The sequence below is a fragment of the Chiloscyllium punctatum genome, chromosome 15 (assembly GCF_047496795.1).
Source record: "Chiloscyllium punctatum isolate Juve2018m chromosome 15, sChiPun1.3, whole genome shotgun sequence".
NCBI classification, from domain to species: Eukaryota; Metazoa; Chordata; class Chondrichthyes; order Orectolobiformes; family Hemiscylliidae; genus Chiloscyllium; species Chiloscyllium punctatum.
The window spans coordinates 2,997,135-3,021,843 of NC_092753.1; the positions used below are offsets into that span (position 1 = coordinate 2,997,135).

The window sequence follows — 24,709 nt, forward strand, 5'->3', positions numbered from 1 at the left end:
TGGACACTCTCTCTGCCTTTACTAGCTGCTATAAAGATTGTGCAGTAATTATCAGTTAGTGAGCTCAATCAAATCCAAAGCAATTTAACGTTTTATTGTAAAGAGTTGTACTTCCTTAAAACTCCACCTCACACTGTCCTTTTTTTTATTCATGTGATGAAAGAATATAAATATACACTAAATGACTTAAAACAAAAATTGTTACAATGGATTTTAGATACATTAGCCATAAATCAACTCATCCACACAGAATCTTCACGTGAAATCCAAAAGAAAACTCAATTTGAAGGAAGCTCGAGTACAAGGCTGGAATCCACATTCGATCTCAATTTAAATCTACAAGAAAACACATGTTTGTTACATTTCAGACAGTTTAAACAAAATGCTGAAAACACTCAATCACATCTCTGGAGATGAAAGGTCAAATCCACTCTTCAGGCAAGAGCCCGAAATTACATCTTTGCTACTCAAACTGATTCATTGAGATAAATGTGCACCCTTTATGTAACAAGGAGGAGGCTGATTACAAAATAGCTTGGATTTTTTTTCAAAAAAGTTGGCAATTCACTGGTAGCCAAAATTAGACATTTCATTGCTAACATTTAAGTGATCAATATTGACTTGTTTTGTGCCAAAGTACCATGCCAGCTTTTACAGAACTTGGTGAATCTACAAAAAGGTCTCTGAGGAACAGAAGTGCACTGTGGCCTTAGAACAGTGCTACTTTAACTCTAGTAGAATACCTTAAGTGCTCTGCTTAACCAAGATCTTAATTCCAATTCATCACTGAGGGAAAGTGGAAATTTGGTCACCTTGCATTCAACAAAGATCACTTGAAATTTATGGAATATCTACAAGTTAAACACTGAATCATCTAAACTCCAGGAAATGCATTTTTAATCTAGCGATTCTACACAGCACCCACATCAATGCAGTATTCCACATGTATCTTAAGTCATAGTATTCTGTAGTAGGCATGATTTTTCCTATCTAAAAATGAAAAACTTAAATCAGACTTTAAGATTGGTGAGACCTGTCCCTTTGAGGTAATATGCAAGTGGATTACAGTAGATGTCTGCCTTAAGGTAAATTATAAAAAGGTGTCCTATTATAGTTGATTGAAGAGTAACTAGCAGGTGCTGGCACCACTTGTTTAAAATTCACATTAGCAGTTTGACGGGGGATAAAATTAGCAAAAGTAAGTAGTAGCCAATTCCAGCAGAATGCAAGGAGGATTGGTAAAAATGAATTGAAAGGTGTGGTAGGTTAAAAAGCAAAAGCATTAAAAAAATTATTTAGATGAGGTTTAAGGTTGCAAATGAGCATGAATTTTGACAAAGTGGATATAAAAAATGTAGACCTACAAAAATTAATTGCAAGACTTGTACCATAACATACCATTAATTTACTTCTAGCATAGGTTGCCCATGGTTTCAGAAAAAAAGTAAATCTATTTAAATAGAGTCAGATGTACAGCACGGAAACAGATCCTTCAGTGCAACCCATCCATGCTGACCAGATATCCTAAATTAATCTAGTTCCATTTGGTCTATATCCCACAATTCATATACCCATCCAGATGCCTTTTAAATGTTGGAATTGTACCACTTCCTCTGGCAGCTCATTCCATACATGTGCCACCCTCTGCATGAAAGGGTGGTCCCTTCATCTTTCTCCTCACATCTTACTAGGTCTGGTTCTGGACCATCCTACCCCAGAGAAATGACCTTGTCCATTTACCCTATCCGTGCCCCTCTAAGGTCACCCCCTTAAGCCTTTGATGTTCCAGGGGGGAAAAAAGCCTTAGCCTATTCAGTCTCTCCCTATAGCTCAAACCCTGGCAATATCCTTTTAAATCTTTTCTGAACAGTTTCAAGTTTCACAACAGCCCTCCTATAAGAAGAATAGAATTGCACACAATATTCTAAACGTGGCCCAACTAACATCTTGTACAGCCACAAAAAAATCTTAACAGTCTAGCTAAAAAAAAAGTACACAAATGGCAAATATTTTCTGTTTTGCATACCACAAAGCCAGTATAATAAAGGCTAAAAGTATGAACTGGGGAAAAACTCAAGGAACTAAGGTGACAAATTCCTAGGATGTCCATCTACATTGCAGGTATCTAAAACAGCTTCAATAACAATGAATGAACTGGTTAGTGTTTTCAAAATTCCCTACATTCTACAATAGTCTGTACAGATGGAATGACATGATAGCTAATTTCCAATTTAAAGAAAGGCAAAAAAAAACTGACTCATCAGGCTAACTAGCCTGATGATTTAATCAGCAAAATGCTGAGACGTATTGGAGAGGGGAGAAAAACCTTTGTCAAGAATAAAAGCAACAGAAGATAAAAGCTGCTCAAACATTACCGAGAAAAGCATCCCTTGAAGGATAGAATAAGCAATGATATGGAAGTTAGGAGTGAAATGAAATAATCACTACTAAAATAGTGAAAACAAGGGGAATTGGTATCCACAACAGAAAAGTTTACTTTTATTTAGCTCTTGTACTTACATCATCAATGTCCTCATCATCATCCCCAATGTCATCAAATTGGATTTCATCATCATCACCAGGTCCAAATGTGTCCGTTTCATTAATTTTGGCTGTGGGAGGGAGAATAAACAGATCAAGTGAGAGAGGAAAAAATAAAAGACTTGTACAAAGTTTAGATAAATTAGACATGACAATAGAACCCATACCATGCTCTGGAAGTTCACCATAGGCTTTTAAGCTTCTTGCCTCATCTGCATTATATTTCAGGATGACATCAGCCTTATTATCCTTTCAAGAGACCAAAAAAAATGTTAAAAATGCAATTTGCTTGAATAAAAAAAAAGATATTAAGAACTAAACAAAAGTCAAAATGGATCTAAAACTAACAATCTAAAGCAATTTCCATACATCTTAATAGGTCTCTGTACAATGATATTTTGGACTGCACTTCTGCAACAAAAATAAAATCAGGGTTATAGAGGTGGTGACCAGGGCAATGCCATTTATGTGACTTCCAGAAGGCAGTGATAAAGTCCCCTTTTTAGAGACTGCCAGCTAACATTGAGTCTTATGGAACTGAAACCAGAAGTAGATCATTCAGCCCAACAACCCAATCTGCTATTCAACATGATCATGGCTGATCTTCTCTCAATGTCATACTCCCACTCTTTCCCCATATCCCTTAGCACCTGAAGCAACTAGAAATCTATTTCTTTCTTAAAATATATTCAGTGACTTACTTGAGTTCCACAGTCTTCTGTGGTAGAAATTTCTACAGGTTCACCACCATTCGAATGAAGAACTCTCATCTCAACCTTAACCTTAAAAATGGCACACTGGGTATTCTGAGACTGTAAACAATGCTCCAAACACCCTTGCCAAGGGAAATATCATCCCTGCATCCAATCTTTTCAGACCTGTCAGAATTTCATAAGTTTCAGTGAGATCCCCTCTAATTCTTCTAAACTCTAGCAAGTACAGATCTAGTTGACCCAATTTGTCCTCTTACATCATACCTGCCATGCCAGGAATCAGTCTAATGGGCATTTGCTGCATTCAACATTCTACTCATTGTTTGTTAGAGAAAGACATGATACAGCCGGCCAAGACTTCCTCCCTGCTACACTAAAATCCTGTTACAATTAAAGTTAACACACCATTTGCCTTCCTAACTGTTATGCATATTAAACTGCAATTACCATATATTTGCCTACTCAACTTGCCCAATGTTTCATCACATTATCACTACTGATTGCCATTTAATTTTATGGTCAGCAAATGTGGAAATATCACAGTTGATTGCTTCATCCTAATTACTGACATTGTGAATAGCTTGGATCCCAGGTACTGATCTGAAAATGTGTTGCTGGAAAAGCACAGCAGGTCAGGCAGCATCCAAGGAACAGGAGAATGGACATTTTGGGCATAAGCCCTTCTTCAGGGCTTATGCCCGAAACGTCGATTCTCCTGCTCCTTGGATGCTGCCTGACCTGCTGCGCTTTTCCAGCGACACATTTTCAGCTCTGATCTCCAGCATCTGCAGTCCTCACTTTCTCCTCCCAGGTACTGATAATTGCAAAACCCCACTTGTTAAAAACATCCACTCCGAAAATGACTACTTATTCCCAGAGATTCCTGTCTGCTCACTGATTCATCAAGTATGTCAGTGCATTACTATGTGAATTTTGCTCATTAAATTCACATGGAACCAAATCAAAAATTCTCAAAATCCAAACATAACACTTCCACTGGTTTTCTTTCATCTAATCAACTTGTTGCACCTACAAAGACTTATCAAATAGGATCTTTCTTCATAAGTCAATGTTAACTTTAACTACTGTTATCAAACCATACCCTTTATCATGTTTTATAATAGATTTCAGCAATTTCCTACTCATGTTAGGCCGACTGATATACAATTCCTAGGTTTCTTCCTTTTGTTAAAAAAATATGGTCACATTTGTTGCCTCTCCAATGTGCTGTCCAAACTTAAATTTTGCATGATGACAAATATTTCCACAATTTCCATGATCACCTATTTTAGCACTTTAGGATGTGCATCAGGCCCTAGGAATTATCAGTTTTTCAGCCCCATTAAATTTCTCCAGCAGTACAATTTTACTGGTTCCGATTTCTTCAATTATTCCCAGAAGTGTTAGGGAAGGAAACCCTGCATCTTTCAGAAGATGAGTTCTTTAATTGTTTTGCATGATTAATTCTCTAATATGAGACGGTAAGTCACCATTTGTCTTTTCTCTAATTTCGATAGTTATGGGATGACAAGATTGCAGTTTCAGAGAGGAAGAGCTGGAACACGTCCAGTGCTATACGGCTTAAGACAAGGGCATATGGTTTGGAAATTAGACCTAAATCTGTCAGCAGTAGAATGGCATTTCTCCAGTGGAAGTTTTGAATACATGGCATCAAGCACCAATTGATGCAAAGATCAATTGAGAGTTTTAAATCTCGATAGACATTTGCTAACTGAAATTGTGAAGCAGTATGGAGTTTGCAGATCAGCCATGATCAACTGAATGATAAACAGCGAGTGTAAAGAGTCACAAGTGTTATCCTATATTTGTAAGTATGCTTGACGAGACACACTGACTGGGATCACAGTCAACCCTATTTTACGTGGCAGAGAACCTATGCACGACTACTCAACACTTCTGCCTTCAGGAAAACAGGTGCCCCTGTCTGTCAGAAATTAATAAAACCAGAAACTTATGACTTTCAACATGCACAATTACATTTAAAACACTTTTGTAATCATTGTATGGAATGCAAATACGTGTTAGTAAGATTCTATGAAGAAATGGTGTACCTGGTAATCTCTCAACCCAACCAATATGATGTCAGACGTGTTTATCCAAACCTGCAAAATAAAGTTAAATCATTCCTAAATCTAGTTAATACTTTAACTCAACATAATACAGATGTATCTGGATAATCTAAATATATTGTGCCTGCCAATTTGGCACTCAAGGACCTGGGCATTCACCAAATTGATATTGTCAGCTACATGTTTCTGAAGTTAACATTGCCTTCAGAAGCAGAGGCACAGAATGCAGAAAGTTTTTCATGTAATGTCACAAAATCAGAAAACGATTACATAAGATAAACAAAATAGAAGGTGCTGGAAAAAACTCAGCAAGTCTGGCAGCATCTGTGGAGGAAAACAAACAGAATTAACAACTTGGTTCCAGAGACCCTTCTTCAGAACTGACTGCAGCTTGAAAACAGCTGGTATATGTGCTGAAGATGGAATGGAAGGAAGACTAAACAATAGGTGGAGATGGAGCCCAAAGAGAGAAAAGAACAGTTAGATAGGCAAAGGAACAGGTCAAAGTCTGCCTGAGACAATCAATAGCTGTAAATTGGAACTATTAGTGGATGACAATGAGTTGATTGTGGTAGCAGCCCATCTGATGATTGTGTGTGGTGTGTGGGCTTTAAAACTGAACTTGAGAGAGTATGAAGGCTGCAGGGTCCCAAGCAGAAAATAACATGCTGTTCTTCAATGTGCATTCAGCTTTGCTGGAGCATTCAGGAAGTGAGAGACATATGTTAGCCAAGGAACATAATGATACATTGAAGCAACAGGAAGTTCAGGGTTTCTCGTGTACAGAACATAGATGTTCTACAATCTGCAGTTTGTGTCCCCAAAGAGGACGTGACCACATGGAGAACTGAAAATACAGTAGACTAGATTGAGTGAAGTGTAGATAAATCACTTTTACCTGGAAGGTGTGTCTGGCGCCTTGGATGAAGAGGAGGGAGGCAGTAAACATGCAGATGCTTCTGTAATTACATGGTAAGGTGTGATGAGGGCGAGGTGAGGGGGTTGGGAACAGAAAGGAGTGGACCAAAGTGCACTGGAAGGAACTGTCTCCTATGGAATGTTGACAATGGAGGGGAATGTATCTGGTGGTGGTATCCTGCTTCAGGTGACAAATGGAAGCTTTTAACCGTTAGATGTGGATGCTGGTGGACGGTGAGTGAGGCCTACAGAGATCTTATCACTTTTTTTTATGGCGGGGGCAAAGTACAAGAGATGGGTCTGACACAGCCAAGGATACTGTTATCCACGGTGCTGGGGAATCCTTGGCTGAGGAAGGTAAATGGTTTGGAGGCCCCGTTGCAGAAACTGACAATCATAGAACATTACAGTGCAATACAGGCCCTTTGGCCATCGATGTTGCGCCAGCCTGTGAAACCAGCCCGAAGCTCATCTCAACTACACTATTCCATTCTCATCTATATGCCTATCCAATGACCATTAAATGCCCTTAAAGTGGCAAGTCTACTACTGCTGCAAGCAGTGCGCTCCTCGCCCCTACTGCTGAGTAAAGAAACTACCTCTGACATGTCCTAAATCTACCACCCCTCAAACCTAAAGCTATGTCCCCTCGTGCAAGCCATTACCATCCGAAGTAAAAGGCTCTCACTGTCTACCCTATCTAACCTTCTGATTATCTTATACGTCTCAATTAAGTCACCTCTCAGAACAGATACAGCAGAGACAGAAACTGGAAGAGAAGAGAGTCTTTCCATGAGGCAGGGTGTAAAAATGTATAGTCAAGGTAACTGTGGGAGTCAGCAGGTTTGTAATGGATATTGGTGGCCAGTCTATCCCCAGGAGGTGGAAACGTGTCAAGGAAGGGAAGAGTCAGAGATTGACCAGGTGAAGGTGACAGCAGTGAAATTTAAAAGCAAAATTGATATAATTTTTTCCAGTTCCGGTCAAGAGCGGGAAGCAGCACCAGTGATATCAATATAGCAGGGAAAAAATTCTGGGTGGGGGTCAGAATAAGATTGGAACAAGGAATGTTCCATGTAACCCACAAAGAGTTAGGCATAACTGGGGCCCATGCATGTACCTGTGGCCACAACTCTTACTGAAGAAAATGAGAGGAATTAAAAGAGAAGTTGTTCAGGGTGACAAGCTCAGCCAGACGGAGGGGATGATGGCGGATGGGGACAGTTCAGGCCTTCGGTTCCAGGAAGCAGTAGATAGCCCAGATTCCATCCTGATGGGGGATGGACCTGCAAAAGGACTGCATGTCCATGGTAAGAGGCAGTGGCTATAAGCCACAAATTCTGAAACTGGCAAAAAGCGCCCAAAGTCACAAGTCTCAGTGGATAGGGACTGAACCAGGGGAGAAGAGGAGTGCGTAAGGAGATCACTGGATGAAATAAGATTAGTGACTGTTGTAGATACAAGCCTGATGTTCCAATGGTGGGATCATGGCCCAAGGGGAGATAGGTGATGGCACCTGAGTGCCAGTACTCTGCCTCCACAATAAGAAGTCAGAACGCCAGAGAACAAAAGCACCACCTTTTTGATTGGCAGGCTCAATTACAAGTCATGCTTGGATCTGAGAGCAGATTGCAATCAGTTCAGAGGGGGACAGGTTTGAACGGTTGAGGGGTACAGAGAAATTCAGGCAACCAATGTTATGTCAACAGTTCTTGAACAGGTTGAGTGCAGGTAAAAGACCAGACAGAGTTCTAGAGGTGGGTGAAGGGAGTTTGTGGGACAGAGAGAGCACTTTTGTCAAAGAAATGGCACGAAGGCAGAGGAAGAAGAGTTGCATGCCACGTTGTCTGCAAAATTCATTGAAATGGAATGAAAAGAAATAAAAGAGACCTTTGAGTACAAAACATTTAGAGAGCAGAGGTTCAGATGGGATAGTAATTAACTGAAAAAGTGGGATTAGGGGATTGAATTGAACTAAAGGGGTTGGATATCTAAGTTGCTGCATCGCTTTATATCTGAAAAGGAGAAGAAAGTTTATCAGAATGCTGAATGGGCCGAAGGGTGCAGTGGAGCTACACTGCGCCCACACGTGGATAGGGCAGTTTAAAAGCTATTGTGAAGCAGCGATGCTGAAGAGACTGTGGGCGTGCGTAGGGCAATACATGACAAAGTATGAATCTCACTGCTGTCTGAGGAGCACTGTACTTCAGCGATATCTGCGACTGCGTTCATTCAAAACACAAAGAATGGAACTTGAGTTGGAATCCACGTAGGGTGAGCCTGAGCTGGAGGCAGTCACTTGAGGAATAGAATGGAGATGTGGAAATAAGTTTTGGCAAATACTTTTGTTATGGAACAGGCTAAACCCCCTCAAATCATTTCAAGGAAGTGGCCCAGACCCTAACTTTGCTGGTTGTTTTAAGCAGGTGCAACACGTATACTCCAGGAAGGATGCAGCTGGCAAACTCAGTTTTAAACAATTTATAAGATTTCCAAATGAAACACAATCAGAACAGAATAGAGAATAACAACCCATGTGAAAACCCAACACATCATCCCTACTTAATGATGCTTTTCCAAACAGTTGCAACAATCCTCAAACACACCTTGGCACAAAAGGTAAAAATCAGGGTCTTAGAGGAGAGATGCCAGAGAGTATCAGCACGGACCTGCTTCTTTGGGTCCAGCAGCTGCAAAACTGTCTGACTGCTTTCATGTATAGCCAGGCCAAAAACCAGAGGAAAAGCTGAGCTGGGAGAACCAGCTACTACCCTTTAATTGTGCGTTTCTTAATCTTGATTTGGAGATGCCAGTGTTGGACTGCGGCATACAGAGTTAAAAATCACACAAGACCAGGTTATAGTCCAACAGTATTATTTGGAAGCACGAGCTTTCAGAATGCTGTTCCTTCATCAAGTATTTGTGGAGTATAAGATCGTGGGACATAGCAAGAATTCTTGCTATAAATTCTATGTCCCACGATCTTATACTCCATAAATACTTGATGAAGGAGCAGCAGTCTGAAAGCTAGTGCTTCCAAATAATACTGTTGGACTATAACCTGGTGCTGTGTGATTATTAACTTAAAAACTTAAAACGTCTTTTGCCTGAGGCAGCATCTGTCAGCAATAATCAAACCGGCCCTAAAACCCTTCAAACCTACACTTTTCGGAGTCTGTGTCTTTTTTAAGATTAAATTAGATTCCCTACACAGTGTGGCCCAACAAGTCCACACTGACCTTCTGAAAAGTAACCCACCCAGACCCATTTCCCTCTAACTAATGTACCTAACACAATGGGTAATTCACCTAATCTGCACATCTTTGGGAGGAAACCAGAGCACCTGGAGGGAAACCCACGCAGACATGGGGAGAACGCGCAAACTCCACACAGACAGCCGCCCGAAGCTGGAACTGAACCCAGGTGCCTGGTGCTGAGAGGCTGCAATGCTAACCACTGAGCCGCCGTGCCACTCTATCCCGAAAAAAAACACCAAGGACAACATAACCTTGTTAAAAGAAACAGCATCATAACACTGTCAACAGACAACTGAATGAAAGTAATAATGTAGACAAGGAGAAAAAGATTAAAATGGAAATCCTGTCAGTCTTTATTGGCAAATATTGATTCCTCCAGGTGGACCTTTGCCCATTCTTTTGTCTATTCAACTGTGTTCTCCCCTCTGGGCTCCATCTTCAGCATTCTTACCAACCTTTTTCTCAGTACAATCAATTTTCAACAGCCCAAAACACTAACTCTGCTTTCTCCGCACAGATGCTACCAGATGTGTTTTTGCCAGCAATTTCTAAGTTTGTTTCTGATTTCCAACATTTGCATTTCTTTGCTTTGTAAGAAAAAAACGGAGATAAGCATGGGTGGGGGGCAAGGAAGAGATTGGGCAGGTGAAAAATTACAGGTTTAGATTTAACCCACTGAAACTGAAGTCAGCATATACTTCCAATATGGTCACAAAACTATATGAAACTATTCCAGACAGTGAGATCACTAAAGTGCAATAATTAAACTTCATGAGGAAAACTGACCTCAGTCATTGGTCAAGCTGCCCAAAGTCAGCAATGTCACTTGGACTTTTCAACAGATATTGATGTCAGAAAACTGTATTTGTATAGAAAAATGGGAGAAGCTACTTCAAGTTTAAAGTTTCTAAAGGCAGGAGATAGCAGGAACACTAACATAAAAGAACAGAAGGTGTGATACTGAGAATTGGGAAGTTACCATGCATGGCATTTTCTAGCCAATAATCTGTTTGTGGGCCCTGATTAAACTGTTTGGCTGGGAAAGTAGAAGCAAAGGTAAAGTGCATACATACAAACAGTTATCACCTTCTTTCTCAGCTTTCCTCGAATATGACAAAGTCTCTTCACACCATCAAAACACATGGCTTCCAAACGCCCATTTCCCAGCATCTTAATCACCTGGGCATATTCTACAGGAAAAAAAACCTGCGGTTACCTTCAAACAATTAGGTCTTAAATGACAGACGCATGCTGTAATTATTCCACTTTGCTTGCGAAAGTAACTCCAGAAACATGGCCAAAACAAAACAACCATGACAAATAGGATTGGTGGTAATGTACTGGCATGGATCAAGAACTGGTTAGCAGACAGCAAACCGTAGGAACAAAAGAGTCCTTTTCAGAGTAGAAAACGGTGACAAATGGTCTCCTACAGAGATCAGTGCTTGGGTTCCAGCTAATGCTTCCATGATTGCTAAGGCACAAAACTAGGAATGAGAGAGTGTAGGGAAGAGGATGGAGAGAAGCTTCAGGCCAATTTAGACAAATTCAGAGAGTGGGCAAATGCAAATGTCAATAAATTCAAAATTGTTCAGTTTGGTAGAAAAAACAAAGGCAAAGGCAGAGTATCATGTGTAAGGTGACAGATTGGGAAAAGAGAGTGATTCAAACACATTCCTGGGATGGCAGGATTCTCTCAATGGCAGATTGCTAGCCTTAGTTGGAAGTATAGTCTTATTAACTGTCAAAATGAATTGCTTTCATGGCTGTCCAAGTGGAGTTGCAGCAAGCATTGGGGAGAGGTTTCCTAGAGAGCTGTCACAATCAATATGGAATGGCAGGCTTATCCAATGCAGTAACTTAAAGTGATCAGGCTAGATCTGATAGAGGTGTAATAGCACGAAACTATGAATTAACTTGCTGAGTTATCAGAATTCAAGCTATAAGAAACAAGACATTAGATGGTTTTCAAAATGCAGTTGCTGTGTTCTCGCAGACAATTCAAGTAGATGCCTTTTTAAAAGAATCAAGTGTTGACAGGCCTGGAATTTTCTACTATTCCAGTGTGGTTATCTAACTGTCACAATGTTAAAATAGTTTGGATGCCTCAAGTACAATATAACTTTTTAAATCTACTGTTCAGGCATAAATTGCGACTGACTGGATTTTATCCATCAGTCATCCCATTAAAATATAATTTGTTGTGAGGTTTTGAAATGCCAGATTTTGCTGATGAGTGACTTCCAATTCCATCACATTGAATCGCATTTTAACACATTGAAATTATATTAACCATATAGTGGAGATGCAGATTCGGAGTTACAGTTTTTGATGTGATTCCATCTGGTTATCTCCATTAAAGGTGCATTAATCAGTGTACGTGCCATGGGTGTGGAGAAAGAAGCATTCACTATCTGACTTGAGATCTTAGTAGATACACTGCAGTTGGGTAACTTGACAGCTTGGTACTGGGAACAAGAGAAGGTTTTTGATCTCTAACAACTTAGATGCTGGATAAAGAGACATGATTAGTGACCCTATCTGGAAGCACTCAATTATTCATGGGACCAGGTCGATGCTAACTGTTAAACTTAGTGCTGTACACTGACCATCTCTGACAAGACAGAATGCACTCATTCTTTTTATGATCAACAAATTACCATGACTGAATCCCTACCATCAACATTCAGGGAGTTGATTAAGTGGAAGGTGGAGTAGATCACCTACATAAATGCTGCAGCTACAAGAGCCGGCTGGAGACTGAATATTCTGCAGAGAATGTTGCATTTTGATAGGTCAAACCAGGGCAGGACTTACACAGTCAATGGATAGGGACCTGAGGGTACAGGTTCAACGCGCTTCGAAAGTGGAGTTACAGGTAGAGAGGGTATTGAAGGAGGCTTTTGGCATATTTGCTTTCATTGTTCAGAGAATAGCAGATAGGAGTTGTGACATCATGTTGCAGCTGTACAAAATGTTGGGGAGTCCTCATTTGGATACTGTGTGCAGTTCTGGTCACTTTACAATACAAAGGATGTTAAACTAATAACAGTACAGAAAAAAAACTTACTGGGATGCTACCTGGACTGGGAGGTTTAAGTTATAAAGGAAAAGTTGGATAGGCTGAGACCTTTTTGCCCCTGGAGCATGGGAGACGTAGGGGTAACCTTATAAAGGTCCATAGGCATAAAGTAGTTTTCTCCCCCATGGTAGGAGAGTCTAAAGCTAGATGACATAGGTTTATGGTGACAGGGGAAGAAGTACAAAGATATCTATAATTTGTTTCTACACAGGGTGGAGTGTGTCTGGACCAGGCTGCCAGAGGTAGTGGTGGAAGTGAGTACAGTTTTGTCATTTAAGAAACATTTACACATGGCACATGGATGGGGTATGAGCCAAACACAGGCAAATGAGACTAGCTCGGTTTAGGAAACTGATCAGCATGGACAAGTTGGGCTGAAGTGCTTGTTTCCGTGCTATGTGACTGAAGTAGTAACCAACAGTCTAGGTAAACTCTCAATCCACTGAAGGAATGCTGTTTAATGCTTAAATCTATAAATAAGGCCATGAGTAGCTTAAAGGCACCAAAAGCCAGCACCAAGGCATTCTGTTCAGTTTAAGAATAACCAGCACAACCTTCTCAGAGCAGTGGACGGACAATGAAAAATCAGAGCACAGAAATTAAAATCCAACAAACTGGCAGGTGATATTAAATACAAAACCTCCATGATCAAGACGCCAAATCGTTCTAACTAGCAATCTCAATTTTGGTATCAAGCTAAATGGGCGATTTTCTCCAATATATTCTCAATGAATGATTTTGATCAATTTTGCCATCAACACTTTTACCTTCGGGAACAACAATAACTTTTTCCTCGAGTAAATATGGCCTGAACGGTTTCATTTTGGCAACATTTGTTGGTGTTACCAAAAAAAAACTTACAGCAGCCACAGAACATTACTACCTTACATGGCTATGCATTTAAAAAAAGATATATTGCTTAGGGGTAGCATGACAGAGATTTATAAAATCCCGAGGGGCATGGATGGGGTAAGTAGGCAAGGTCTTTTCCCTGGGTTAGGGTAGTTATGATTTGGATGTGAGCTTAAGAGGTATAGTTATTAAGTTTGCAGATGACACCAAAATTGGAGGCATTGTGGACAATGAAGAGGGTTACCTCAGATTACAACTGAATCTTGATCAATGTCCTGTACTGCCGCAACGTGACCTCCCAACTACTGTACTGTACAGGACTTTGACCAGATGGGCCAATGGGCTGAGGAGTGGCAAATGGAGTTTAATTTAGATAAATGCGAGGTTCTGTGTTTTGGGAAAGCAAACCTTAGCAGGACTTGTACTCATAATGGTAAAGTCCTAGGGAGTGTTGCTGAACAAAGAGGCCTTGGAGTGCAGGTTCATAGCTCCTTGAAAGTGGAGTCGCAGGTAGATAGGATAGTGAAGGCAGCTTTTGGTATGCTTTCCTTTATTGGTCAGAGTATTGAGTACAGGAGTTGGGTGGTCACGTTGTGGCTGTACAGGACAATAGTTTGGCCACTGTTGGAATACTGCAAGCAATTCTGGTCTCCTTCCTATCGGAAAGATATTGTGAAGCTTTAAAGGGTTCAGAAAACATTTACAAGGATGTTGCCAGGGTTGGAGGATTTGAGCTATAGGGAGAGGCTGAACAGGCTGGGGCTGTTTTCCCTGGAGTGTCAGAGGCTGAGGGGTGACCTTGTAGAGGTTTACACAATTATGAGGGGCATGGATAGGATAAATAGACAAAGTCTTTTCCCTGGGGTGGGGGAGTCCATAACTAGAGGGCATATGTTTAGGGTGAGAGGGGAAAGATAAAAAAAAAAGAGACCCAAGGGGCAACATTTTCACGCAGTGGGTGGAACATGTATGGAATGAGCTGCCAGAGGCAGTGGTGGAGGCTCGTACAATTACAACATCCAAAAGGCATTTGAATGGGTATATGAATAGGAAGGGTTTGGAGGGATATGGGCCAGGTGCCAGCAGATTGGGTTGGAATATTTGGTCGGCATGGACGAGTTGGACCGAAGGATCTGTTTCCATGCTGTACATCTCTATAATTCTATGATTTTATAACATATAGAATATGGGGCCAGCCAGAATTCTGTTAAAATGTACATCACACTTACCCTGACCATCTTCTTTAAACACCAGCTCACGTTTCTCAGATTCATTTTCATTCTTACCACGTCGCCTATTTTTACCTCCCTTACCTGAATTTAAAAATACAAAATTAGCCTGGACACAAAAAATGTTGATTTTTTTTATCCAAACACCGTGACTTTGGGCTTAATCAATGGGTCTCAAATATCTTTGGCTGAAGGAATCTTTTTCCCAACAGATTAGTCACAAGTCATACATGAAAACTACATTGGATTCATGCAAAAAAAAATGTAAATTGTATTTTTAAAGCATTAGTGGTATTTAGATAGAATTAGCAGTCTATGCATGTTCTCACTGCAGTGACTCTACCCTAGATACAATATTGGACAATGACAAACATTCTGTATTGCTGCTATATCAGAAGTTACTTACAAATTCATGTTGCAAGGGGAAATACTTTCAATGCTTCTACCAATTTTGGAACAATAATTTAGTTCCTGAAACATAATTCCAGCAAGCCAGAGGAAGTGGTGAAGGCTGGTACAATTACAACATTTCAAAGACATCTACAGAGGAACCTCGATTATCCAGCATTCAAATAACTGAATTTCAGATTAACCGTACAAGTTCGCGACGCTTGGCTAACTATGTTATCCAGCATTCGATTAACCAAATGAAATAATTCCTGCCCGTATCCTTCAGATAATCGAGGTTCCTCTGTAGACAGATAGGATTAGAAGAGTTAGAAGAGTTCTGAGAGAGGTTGCTGACGAAATAGCAGAGGCATTGGTTGAGATCTTTCAAGAGTCACTGGAGTCAGGAAAGGTCCCGGATGATTGGAAGATGGCTGTAGTAACCCCCTTGTTCAAGAAAGGATCAAGGCAAAAGATGGAAAATTATAGGCCAATCAGCTTAACCTCGGTTGTTGGTAAAATTCTAGAATCCATCATTAAGGATGAGGTTTCTAAATTCTTGGAAGAGCAGAGTCTGATTAGAACAAGTCAACATAGATTTAGTAAAGGGAGGTCATGCCTGACAAACCTGTTGGAATTTTTTGAAGAGGTAACAAGTAGGTTAGACCAGGGGAACCCAGTGGATGTGGTCTATCTGGACTTTCAAAAGGCCTTTGATAAGGTGCCACACGGGAGACTGCTGAGCAAGGTGAGGGCCCATGGTGTTCGAGGTGAGCTGCTGGGATGGATTGAGGATTGGCTATCTAACAGAAGGCAGAGAGTTGGGATAAAAGGTTCTTTTTCAGAATGGCAGCCGGTGACGAGCGGTGTCCCGCAGGGTTCGGTGCTGGGGCCACAGCTGTTCGCATTATATATTAATGATTTGGATGAGGGAACCGGGGGCATTCTAGCGAAGTTTGCCGATGATACAAAGTTAGGTAGACAGGCAGGTAGTACTGAGGAAGTGGGGAGGCTCCAGAAGGATCTAGACAGGTTGGGAGAGTGGTCCAGGAAATGGCTGATGGAATTTAACGTGAGCAAGTGCGAGGTCTTGCACTTTGGCAAAAAGAATATAGGAATGGACTACTTTCTAAATGGTGAGAAACTTAATAAAGCCAAAGCACAAAGGGATCTGGGAGTGCTAGTCGAGGATTCTCTAAAGGTAAACATGCAGGTTGAGTCTGTGATTAAGAAAGCGAATGCAATGTTGTCTCTTATCTCAAGAGGGTTGGAATATAAAAGCAGAGATGTACTACTAAGACTTTATAAAGCTCTGGTTAGGCCCCATTTGGAGTACTGTGTCCAGTTTTGGTCCCCACACCTCAGGAAGGACATACTGGCACTGGAACGTGTCCAGCGGAGATTCACACGGATGATCCCTGGAATGACAGGTCTAGCATATGAGGAACGGCTGAGGATACTGGGATTGTATTCGTTGGAGTTTAGAAGATTAAGGGGAGATCTAATAGAGACGTACAAAATAATACATGGCTTTGAAAAGGTGGATGCTAGAAAATTGTTTCCGTTAGGCGAGGAGACTAGGACCCGTGGACACAGCCTTAGAATTAGAGGGGGTCATTTCAGAACGGAAATGCGGAGACATTTCTTCAGCCAGAAAGTGGTGGGCCTGTGGAATTCATTGCCACGGAGTGCAGTGGAAGCCGGGACGCTAAATGTCTTCAAGGCCGAGATTGATAGGTTCTTGTTGTCTAGAGGAATTAAGGGCTACGGGGAGAACGCTGGCAAGTGGAGCTGAAATGCGCATCAGCCATGATTGAATGGCGGAGTGGACTCGATGGGCCGAATGGCCTTACTTCCACTCCTATGTCTTATGGTCTTACAGGGATACAGACTAACTGCATGCAAATTGGACTAGATTAATTTAGGATATCTGGTTGGCATGAACAAGTTGGACCAAAGGGTTTGTTTGTGGGGTACATCTCTGACTGTCTCCACATGTGTGGTCACAAGACAGGTCTATCAGCTTCTCTTCCATCTCTCCTTGTGGGCAACATAGCAAATATTGATAAGTGACTGTATACTTTATACTTGTTTATATTTCCAACATGAACACTGAAGTATTCTTCAGCAATGCAAACTGAGCAATAATCCCTTTTATATATTTAATAATTAGTTTTCATGCTCAGTCAAGTAGCAGGAACATATCAAACACCAGTCAAATTTTACAAGTCAGTCTTTTTTCTCTAACAGCCACTGAACATTTGGATTGTAATAACGCAATGATTGATTCCACAAGATTTACAAATGTCAGCACAAGTTTTTTTTAAAAATCTCTAAGAAATCAGAGAAGTTGTGAGAGTGTGCAATGTCTCTGTTTCTAAGCTAGCAGCTCTACGTTCAAGATCTGATCAAACACTTGATAAGGAAAATGCATTTATAATGCAGTCAAATAACTAGAAAATTATTCCTTCATCTGTCAACAGCAGACAAAATTGGACAGATTTCTGGTCAGCCATGTGATGTAAAGAAATTTGAACATTTACTATCGCTATTCACAGATCCAGGCTACAACATATAAAGGTGTTTTGCCACAACAAATCAGACTCCTTGGCATTGAGTACACTCAGTTGGCTGATGTGGAAAAGATTGCAGATAACACTGACTCAACCTTTGTTCCAGTTGGGTTGGCATAGAGACTCCATGTGGTTCAAAGCTTTAACTGGCGTACAGTACTCGCAAGACCAGTTGCAGTACCATTATTGATAAATCTTTTTTGAAAATTAAAAAGGTTTCTGCTTTTACAGTTATGCTCAGCAGAAATGTCTGGGGGGTGGGGGGGGGGGGAAGACGAGAGAGAAAGAGGATGAAATTGCATTTGGGAACTTTTGCAGAACTTAAATACTTTTAAAAACCCATTTTCATGCCAAGTTGAGCTTACTTGGCACCCATCAGTCTTGACAGCTACAGGTATACATAGAAATTTATCCATTACTTTCAGCACTTTTGCACACATTTTTCATGGCAAGATAGCTAAGTTAGTGCTGTATATGTAGTACCTTCATTTTACTCATGCGTCCCACTAAATAATTTAGACTTTGCTCACTTAAGAGTAAGAGTCATACAACATGGAAACACACCCTCCAGCCCAACTCATCCTTGTCAAACTCATCCTAAACTGAAATAGTCCCACTTGCTGGTGTTTGGTCCATATCCATCTCAAACTTTCCTATTTGTGTACTTGTCTAAATGCCTTTTAAAAATGTTGTAACTGTATCTGCCTCTAATACTCTGACAGAAAAAGCTGCCCTTCATGCCCCTTTTAAAATCTTTCCCCTCTCACCTTGAACCTATGCCCTCTAGTTTTGGACACCCCAACGCTGGATAAAGGCCTTGCCTAGTCATACTATCCATGTCCCTCCATAAGTTCACCCCTCAGCATCAAAACACTCCAGGAAAATAGCCCCAGCCTATCCTACCTCTTTATAACTCCAGTCCCAATCCTTTTCTGTGCCTTTTCTAGTTTAAGAAGATCCTTCCTATAATAGGGGAACCAAAATTGAATGCAATATTCCAAAAGCAGTCTCATCAATGTCTCGTAAAACTGCAATATGACACCCCAACTCATACTGCCAAAAACCTTCACCACTATCTACATGCAATGCCACTTTCAAAAAAAAGTATGAACCAGCACCCCTAGGTCCCTCTGGTCAGCAACACTCCCTAGGGCCCCAACATTAACTGATTAAGTCCTGCTTTGCTTTGCCTTGCCTTACCAAAATGCAACATTTAAATTAAACTCCACCTGAGCAGGATTTCTTTGTACTCTTAGAAAACCTCCTTCACAGTTAACCACCAATTTTAATATCACACACAAACCTATTAACCATACCTATATTCACACTCAATCATTGATGTTGATGACAGAGGACCCAGAACCAATTCTTGCAGCACACTGCCGGTCACAGGCCTCCAATCCAAATATCACCCCTTGTTGCCCAGCTGCTACCCTTTCCTACCACCAAGCCGAGTTGTATTTCCAACTAGTTCCATGGATTCCATGCGATCTAACCCTAACCAGTCTACCATGCAGGACTTCAAAGGCCTTGCTTGTACTAAACACTTGGGACCAGTCTCAGAACTTGATACTTGAAGGATGCAATGGAGCAATTTCCAACTCCATAATATAGTTCGTAAGTTATTAGAAAAACTTGCTTTAGTACTCCAGTGTATGGACCCAAGGGATGTTCAAACACTCAAACCATGATTCAAAGTCAATACAAATTCAAAAAGTTGAAATTTCAAGTAGAATATGCAATTTTTGGTTCGAAGATTTTTAGTTTTAAATGTAATTGTTAGAACCGAAGGGCATTTTACCGGTAAACCTCAAAACAATCTTTAAAATAATAAAGCTTTTACAAAATGATAGAAATATTGATTATTTAATTGTGACTGTTTCTCGGAACTAGCAAAACAGCTCCAGCTCAAACATTTGGCTTACAGGCCCACTGACTCCCAGTAACTACTTTATTATCTTGTTCCCGTTTGAGGCTTACCGATAAAATGCTCATAGTTCCATCAAAACAAAATAGAATTAATCATATAAAAGAGGCCCTTCAGTCCATCAAGTCAGTAAATCCAAAATTATACTATGCACATCAGTCCTACTTTTCCAGACTAGGCCTAAAGCCTCAAATGTTTGATACTTCGTGTTCATCCAATACTTTAGAAAAATAAAGTTTTGAGCTTTTCTAGCCTCTCCTCACAGCTGAAAGGCTCAATCCTTGGCAATATCCTGGTGAATCTTGTTTACATCTTTTCTGGTTCAATCTAATCTGTCCTATAGTGTGGTAACCAGAACTGCACATGGTACTTTCCTGCTGAGGTCCAACTGAAATTTTGTACAGCTCCAAAATTATCTCCCTCTCTTATATGCCTATGCCACAACTAAAACACAAGCATCCCGTATGCCTCACGCTCCCAATTAACTACCCTGCCACCTTCAGGGATTTATGGACCAGTACCGCAAGATTTCTGTTCCTGAGTTTCCTAGCGTCTTGCCATTGACTACTCCCTAGTCTTGTTCCTTCTAAAAAAAAATCACCTCATATTTATCAGTGTTAAATTCCATCTACCAATGAATCTTTATAGATAATTGGGCAGCACAGTGGTTAGCACTGCTGCCTCACAGCGCCAGAGACCCGGGTTCAATTCCTGACTCAGGCGACTGACTGTGTGGAGTTTGCACATTCTCCCCGTGTCTGCGTGGGTTTCCTCCGGGTGCTCCGGTTTCCTCCCACAGTCCAAAGATGTGCACGTCAGGTGAATTGGCCATGCTAAATTGCCCGTAGTGTTAGGTAAAGGGATAAATGTACAGGAATGGGTGGGTTACGCTTCGGCGGGTCAGTGTGGACTTGTTGGGCCTGTTTCCACACTGTAAGTAATCTAATCTAATCTAATAATACAAAAACTGCAGTGATGAAAGCTGCAATGCAGGTCAGTGCGTGCAAAAAAGATTCAATGATCTAAAAACAGCCAACAAAATGTTCATCTCAATCCGCGTCCCACATGAGCAATAATTCATGCCCAAACTTTGAGTTTTGGGTTAGATGCAAAAATTAAAAATTGTTTTAAGGCACTTTGAATGGGTAGTACAAAGCCAATGAAAACTACAAGTGGATGTATTTAAGACATGGCAGACAGGGCAACATGATACTAACAATACTAGAGAAACTCTTCAGAAAAATCGCAGACCATTTCTCTCTCCACAAATGCTGAGACTGCCCGAGTCTCTCCAGCATTCTCTTTCATATTGTCAGCTGTACTTTACTTAACAGACGCACCCAGCTGACATAATTTTGTGCACATACACGAGAAGCATGTACAAGCAGAAATTCCTCAATTAAATCTGAAGTAGTACACCAAACCATGCATCACAGGCCTTTGGCCCCATTTCCCAGCACTCTATGTCATAACACTCAAAGATATGGGCAGAGTGCTCATGCAAAACCTTTTTAAAAAAGGTTGAGGTTGAACACTTCAATCGCTTCACCTGGATGAAACAAATGCCTCAAATTCTTAACTTTCCAAGTGAAAAATTTAAGCCCCCTTTGTTTTTGACCCTTCAACTAGAGGGAACAGATGCTTTCTAACCACCCTGTCCATGCACCTCAATCTTAGACCTCTATCAGACCCCTAATGCATTTTCTGTTCTAACAACCCCATATTATCCCACCTATTCTCAGAGAAATTGCTCCATTGCAGGCAACATTCTGCTGAATCTTCTCTGCAACCCATCTAGTGCAAACACATTCTTCCTAGGATACAGTGACCACAACTACACAATACTCTGGCCATGGCCTAACCAAAGTCATGTACAGCTCCAACATAACCTCCCTGCTTTCATAATCTATGCCATCACTGATAATGGTAAGACCATAAGACATAGGAGTGGAAGTAAGGCCATTCGGCCCATCGAGTCCACTCCGCCATTCAATCATGGCTGATGCGCATTTCAGCTCCACTTACCAGCGTTCTCCCCATAGCCCTTAATTCCTCTAGACAACAAGAACCTATCAATCTCGGCCTTGAAGACATTTAGCGTCCCGGCTTCCACTGCACTCCGTGGCAATGAATTCCACAGGCCCACCACTTTCTGGCTGAAGAAATGTCTCCGCATTTCCGTTCTGAAATGACCCCCTCTAATTCTAAGGCTGTGTCCACGGGTCCTAGTCTCCTCGCCTAACAAACAATTTTCTAGCATCCACCTTTTCAAAGCCATGTATTATTTTGTACGTCTCTATTAGATCTCCCCTTAATCTTCTAAACTCCAACGAATACAATCCCAGTATCCTCAGCCGTTCCTCATATGCTAGACCTGTCATTCCAGGGATCATCCGTGTGAATCTCCGCTGGACACGTTCCAGTGCCAGTATGTCCTTCCTGAGGTGTGGGGACCAAAACTGGACACAGTACTCCAAATGGGGCCTAACCAGAGCTTTATAAAGTCTTAGTAGTACATCTCTGCTTTTATATTCCAACCCTCTTGAGATAAGAGACAACATTGCATTCGCTTTCTTAATCACAGACTCAACCTGCATGTTTACCTTTAGAGAATCCTCGACTAGCACTCCCAGATCCCTTTGTGCTTTGGCTTTATTAATTTTCTCACCATTTAGAAAGTAGTCCATGCTTTTATTCTTTTTGCCAAAGTGCAAGACCTCGCACTTGCTCACGTTAAATTCCATCAGCCATTTCCTGGACCACTCTCCCAACCTGTCTAGATCCTTCTGTAGCCTCCCCACTTCCTCAGTACTACCTGCAACTGGTAACCGTTGAGTGTGCCTCAACAACCTTATGAACCTGTCCTGCCACCTTCAGAGATTGTGGATCAACACCCCAAAATCCCTCTGTTCCTGAGTTTCCAACTGTCTTACCATTCACTCCATACTCCTTTCTCTTGTCACTTCTTCCAAAATGCATCACCTAACACTTAAACAAATTTCATCTGCTACTGATCTGCCCAATCTATATCCTCCTGTAACTGAAGACCTTCCTCCTCACTGGTGTAATACCTTGGTTCATCTCTGTTACCTTTCTTCAAAAGATGCAACCACATTTGCTGTCTTCCAGCCCTCTGGCACCACCCATGGCCAGAGAAGAACTTAAAATTTGGGTCAGAGCCCCTGTAATTTGCTCCCAGTTTCCATAGGGGAGTCCCTCTGAATTTTTAAACTCCACTAGGGCCTCCATTGATCCGCTCCCTTTAGCTCTTTGGAAAAGATCTCCCTTTCCCTTCTTACCCAGTCTTGAATGTTACCAGACATCTCAGGTTCACTGGGCTAGTTGCTCCTATATTTCACCCAAAAGGGAACATCTTGGGCTTGTACTTCAATGATTCTATTTTGAACAGTTGCCATGCTCTTTAAGAAAAAGTTGTTCTGTAAGGTCCCTTTTAAATCTTTCCCTTTGAACCTTAAATCTATGCCCTCTAGTTTTGGACACCCCTTCTGTATTCACCCTACCCGTGCCCCTCATGATTATATAAGCCCCTTTAGGATCACCGTTCAGCCTCTGCCACTCCAGGGGAAAATAGCCCATGCTTATTCAGCATCTCCCGATAAGTTAAACCCTCCAACCTTGGCAATATCCTTGTAAATCTTTTCTGCACCCTTCCAAATTTAGCAATCTTCCCTATAGCAGGGAGCCCAGAACTTAGTACTGCAAAAGTGACCTAACCAATGTACTGTACAGGCAATTTAAATAAAAAAGTTTTCTTTCTCCAATCCAAAATCTTTTGTTTCTGCAGACCATCTTCTGCCTTTTCAAAAACAAAATTTAAAACATATGTAGTGGTTGCTAACACAAATGCTCTTGAACTCCTGTCTGGTTCAATTCCTCAGAACTAGGTCAAGCATCACATTATCAGTTCTGCAGAAGAGTCACTAGACCCAAAACATAACTCAAGAGATGCTGCCACAGCTGCTGAGCTTTTCCAGCAACTTGTTTTTAACATTGCCCCTTGTTATAATCTACATGCTGACAAGTTAACTAGCTAAAACTACAAAGACACGTAAGAGCTTCCTCATTACACCCACCCACTCCAATGGACGCAAGTAAAACTGGAGTTTGCAGCCTGACATAGGTCACATCCTGTATTTGTTTCCCTTTAACTTGACAGTAGCGCAAAGGTCAATTTCTAGTCATTTAAGGCGGTAATTGATCATTTATTTTGAAAACCTTCTAATCCCGTGAAGCGAACAAAATCACGTTTAACTAAAGGAAAATCTATTGCAAGGTGGCGTGTCGACTGAGTTTTGTATAATATGGATAGGAACTCGAAAAGCAAAAGTTAAATAACCCAGATGTAAAGGAGAACGGGGAAGTAATACTGGGACCTGAGGGACTGGAAGACTCAAAGTTATGATTTTGAGAAGTAAGAAAACTGTCAGCAGTTAGCACCGCCAGGACAATGTTGCTCATGAGACAAGTTTATCGCCATTTGAACAATAACCCCTCCCTCGGCCCCATTTTCCTGCTTTAAAAACCTGAACCAAACAAGACTGGAGTCTGGTGGGTTCCCCCGAAGGGAGTTCTGGAATATTCCTCATGGGGGAGGGGGGTAAGAGAAAGAGGGCGAGCAAAAGCCCGGGGCCTAGAGACACCAAGGGCCGGGGAACGCGCAGGGGGTGACAAGCCGAGGCCGGATCCAGTTTCTCCGGCACGTGTCGACAGGGCCCGGCCTCCAACTCCAAGCCCCAAATCGAGACTCAGGCCTTGCCAACGGCAACCGGCCCGAACGAGGACTAGGCCTCCGCCTTGCCCAGCCCAAACCGGCTGCGAGCACAACATTCGCGGCCCTCACCTTTATTCTTGGGCATGGCGCAGTGTGTGTCCGCCCGCGGCCTCCGGCTAACCCTGGTCCCCGCAGTACGCAAGCGCAGACGCTTCACTCAACTTTATTGAAACGGGAGTGACGCGGTCGTGTCGCTGGGGGACGTGACGCGATTACGTACGTCTGCGGGGCACGTGGTCCACTGTAGTCACGTGCCCCGCCCCCTAACGACAACAACAACAACAACTTGTAATTGAAGGGCGCCTTTCACGTCATGACATCGTCCACAACAGCAGGCTCCAAACAAGG

At 41.6% G+C, this 24,709-nt stretch overlaps 1 protein-coding gene across 1 annotated transcript; it reads right to left on the minus strand.

Moving 5' to 3' along the window:
- Positions 1-73: 73 nt before the first annotated feature.
- On the minus strand, positions 74-24,568 carry LOC140485986 (eukaryotic translation initiation factor 1A, X-chromosomal). The gene is made up of 7 exons (XM_072584476.1): positions 24,431-24,568; positions 14,683-14,766; positions 10,606-10,709; positions 5,327-5,377; positions 2,709-2,790; positions 2,521-2,612; positions 74-336 (listed from the first exon to the last, which is right to left on the minus strand). The coding sequence occupies exons 1-7, from the start codon at positions 24,444-24,446 to the stop codon at positions 331-333; spliced, it is 435 nt and encodes a 144-aa protein (XP_072440577.1). The 5' UTR covers positions 24,447-24,568; the 3' UTR covers positions 74-330.
- Positions 24,569-24,709: the final 141 nt, after the last annotated feature.